Here is a 3,982-nt window from a genome sequence, read left to right on the forward strand (position 1 = left end):
TGCTTTCCCCGGAGGAGGAGAACCGCCTCTTGCAGCAGGAGCTGTCCCGGGTGGAGGACTTGCTGGCGCAGAGCCGCGCAGAGCGGGATGAGTTGGCCATCAAGTACAACGCCATCAGCGAGAGGGTGAGTGCGGACACCCTGCCACAGGGCTTGTCCGTGTCCTTCCTCGGAGTCCGGGCTTGTCACTGCTGGGGACACCCCTTTTGGCAACAGGTGCCTGGGCCGGGGGCTGTCCAGGAAAGACAACAACGAGGTTGCTGCCCAGAGGATATCTGGAGGGATTGTGTGGGGGCACAGGAGGGTGTCATTCTGCATGGGGTCCGTGTTTTGCTTCTGCGCCGCCTCCCATGAAGGCAAGTTCTTTGTTACTGCCCTAACTTGTCCATCGATGCATATGGAGGCTTAGACCAGGGGTGGCCAAACTTGCTTAACGTAAGAGCCGCATAGAATAAACGTCAGATGTTGGAGAGCCGCAAGACATGAGCAAGTATTACACACATTTTTATTGAAAAATATGCAAATTTGTTTGTTATTAACATTAAATGAGACTGCCAAAAATAAAAACAGATATTGATAATGATATTTATTTATTCAATGATATTTGTAGGTGGGGGGGGGCTTTGAGAATGCATTTAAAGTTAAAATTGCTTTCTTTCTCTGCTCCCCCCCCCCCCCAGCCAGCCCAGGGAGGGGAAGGGAAGACCAGTCGGGGAGGGGCATGCAGTCCCCTTCGCTCCCCCGGCCGCCCCACCGGGAGCTGCACAGTACGTACGTGTGAAAGAGCCGCACGTGGCTCCCGAGCCACAGTCTGGCCACCCCCGGCCTGGAGGCCAAGGGGAGAGGAAGGCAGCTCTGCTCCTGGCCTTCTTGGGGGGGGGGGGGGGGCGGGGGGGGGGCCGGGCCCAACCCACTGCGCCCACCACAGTGAGTCTCCCCTCCCCGGGCGTGGGGGCTTTGGGTCCCCCCTTCCCTTTTTGGGTCAAGGGGGGCAAAGGTGTCGCCAGGCTGGGCTCTGTCCTGGGCGTCCTTTGCTGGCTTTCCTGTTGTGACACCTTTCTTTCTTCCTCCTCCGCTCTGCCCTCACTGCCGTGCCCGGAGAAAAAGGGACCTGCTTGGCAGAATGCCTTGGCTGGCTCTTTGTGGGTGGGGTTCACTTCCCCCTCCCCTCCGTCTCCTGCTTGCCCGGACGTGTCCGAACGGGAAGGGGCGCTTGCTGGGACTTGCTAGCTCCAGTTAGGCGTTGGAAGGACTCGGACCATCAAAGGCAGGACGGAAGCCATCCAACATGTGAGGGCCAAAAGGCCCTTGGCGGGAAAGGGAGGAGGTGACGCGAGGGGCATTCTGGGCCCTCCCCAGTGGCAGCCCTGTCTGGCAGGCTCAGGGCCGCTCCACCCACCCCACCCCACCCCGTCGCAGGTGGGAAGGGCCCCAGGAGGCCTCGTGGGGGACTTTGGGCCTCTTCGCCTCAAGGGTGGACTGTCAGTTGTGTGTCCGTAGTGCACTTGTTCCTCCTCCTGCTGCTGCTGCATCACACGTCCTGTCCTACATCCTTCCAACACTCCACTGTGGTGTCGTGGCTATAGGAGCGCGGACTCTGATCTGGGAGAGCCGAGTTGGATTCCCCACTCCTTCCCCACAGGCAGCTGCTGGTGTGACCTTGGGCAAGCCCTAGTTCTGACAAGAGCTGTTCTCTCAAGGGCAGTTCCCAGTCAGAGCTCTCTCAGCCCCACCCACCTCACTGGGTGCCTGTCTGTTGTGGGGAGGGGAAGGGGAAGGAGATCGTAAGCCCCTCGGAGACTCCTTCGGGTAGTGAAGGGCCATGGGGTATGAATCCAATCTCCTCTCCTCCTCCTCCTCTTCTTCCACGGCTTTTGGGCTCTCGGCACTGCTCTGGAGAGGGAGGGGCGGCTGGTTCAAGCATCTTCTGCCAGGAAGGACCAAGAAGCCCTAACCCCCTTCTTTACACACACGGTGTGCAGTTGTGGTACTCACGGCTGGGGGTTGAGTGGTAGCCCCTAGCTTGGATTACTTTAAAATGAGACTTTAGAGCCATCAACAGTCATGGTGGCTAAATGGAACCTCCATGCTTGGAGGCAGTCTATCAGTTGCTGGGGGGGCACCAAGGGAAGGCTTTGGACTCCGTGCCCCGCTGTGTGCCTTGAAAGTGGGGTTCGGGACTTCAGGGACTGTTCCTTGGCCTGGTTCAGCACCGCAGCTCTGATGCTCCCTGCATGTTCGAGCCTTTTGCGTCTTCACTGCTGTAGTCCTGATGGTGCATCTCCCCCCCCCCCACAACCAGGCATGATGGAATGCAGGTGAGAAGATTTATAGGCCTCTGGTTTCATTCCACCCTGTGGAGATCCTTCTCCAGTTATCCTCACTCTCATCAGAGCTCATCAGGCTCAGCAGCAGCCGTGGGCATCAGGCATAGGAAGGCTGGGAACAAAGGGGTATTTGGCCACAGTGGCGGCGCACCCCCTGGGCCTCGTCCGCAGATGGTCTTTGCTGGGGGTGGGAGAGGCCCTTTCAGGAGTGGGACTGGCCTGTGCCGGCAGTGGCAGGGGGGGAGGAGCAGCCCCATGGGGGTGGGGGTCTCTTCTTTCAAGGCAAGGGGGCGTGCTCACATGATCCAGTGGTCATGGCAACCATCAGCAGGGGAATTGAATGGGCTGCAGGCTGCTATGGCAGCAGTTGCCAAGATTATGGCAAACTTTGCTCAGACGCGCCACCACCAGTGCCAGGTCAAACCCCCCCCCCCCCCCAAGATGGCATTTTCTTTGACAATATGAAAAGTAGCAGCAACAGAAATTGCCAGTGCTCTCTCTGTGTGTGTGTGGGTGGGGTCCAAGCAGACTGTTGCAAATTTGGATGGTTGGGTTATTTATTCTTTTATTAATTCTGCCAGGGTTGTTTTTTTTTTGGGGGGGGGGGGAGTAATCTGTATTTTGTTCCATCCTTGCAAACGGCCTCAGAAGTGGGCAAGGTTTAAACTGTGGAAAGGAATGAGGAGAGGAAGGTGTGTGCCTCTGTTGGGGGGGGAGTTGAGGGGGGGGAGTGCAGGCGCCACGGGTCCTGCTGGGCACGGGCAGCCTGAGCCCCTCCCCTGCTTCTGTGTCATAAAGCCCCAGCCAGCCCCGTGTGTGTGTGTGTGTGTGTGTGTGTGTGTGTGTGTGTGTGTGTGTCCCCACCATGGTCCAGGGCTCTGTAAAGCTCCTGGCCCTCCTCCCTGTGGACCCGGGGAGCCTTCTGCAAAAGGGACGAGGGGCAGAACTGGCTCCCCGAAGAAGAACTCAGCTGATGCGCCAGTCGCAGCCTCGTGGTGGTTTTGGTGCAGCTATTCAGCTTTGTCTGGTGGCGCGAATGCCCAGCCCTGACCGTGGAGCACTTCTGGCGCCAGCATGACCGCTGACCAGAGGGGCACAGCTGGACACAGCGGGAGAGGGGAGGTGGGTGTCGGGTACTACAAGTTGAAAACACTCAGTATATCTGGGGTTAAATGTTTGTTTATGTTACTCACAGGAAGTCACATGTTTCTCATGTAACCAATGTTCTTTAGCTGTAGCATGCCCGGGAATTTTCTCCCTGATCTAGGGATTTGATTGAGACTAAAGTGTCCAGGTGTATTACCATTTTATGGCTTCTCTTCCCGTCTTTGTTTGGTGTTCTGAAGAAGAAGAAGAAGAGTAGCCATAATCTCTAGTTTTGTCTTTGTAGAGTAAGGATGTAGCCGATTATGCTCTGTTGTTATTTTCATCCCAGTTACCCTTCCCATGCTAGAATTTAGTAAAAACTTTATATTTTAATCACACATGGACTCTCAGTCTGAATTATTTTACTCTGGCACTGCTGGACTATATTATGTCTGCTAAATACCATTTTTTTCAATAACTCACCATCACCCAGCAGAGGGAGTGCCTGGCTGCCCCCGCCCTCCCGCTGTCCTCCTGCTTGCTTTGTAGGGAGCTGCTCAGGCCCTCTGT

The 3,982-nt window shown here is 56.4% G+C and overlaps 1 protein-coding gene across 1 annotated transcript in view; it reads left to right on the forward strand.

Annotated features, from left to right (window-relative positions):
• Positions 1 to 3,982, forward strand: part of CROCC (ciliary rootlet coiled-coil, rootletin) — a 47,066-nt gene that overhangs the window by 6,753 nt on the left and 36,331 nt on the right. The window contains exon 4 of the mRNA XM_015412582.1: positions 7 to 125. Coding sequence (XP_015268068.1) covers positions 7 to 125 — 119 coding nt within the window. The remainder of the gene's footprint in view (positions 1 to 6; positions 126 to 3,982) is intronic.

Source organism: Gekko japonicus, unplaced genomic scaffold (assembly GCF_001447785.1).
Source record: "Gekko japonicus isolate JY-2015 unplaced genomic scaffold, Gekko_japonicus_V1.1 scaffold131, whole genome shotgun sequence".
NCBI classification, from domain to species: domain Eukaryota; kingdom Metazoa; phylum Chordata; class Lepidosauria; order Squamata; family Gekkonidae; genus Gekko; species Gekko japonicus.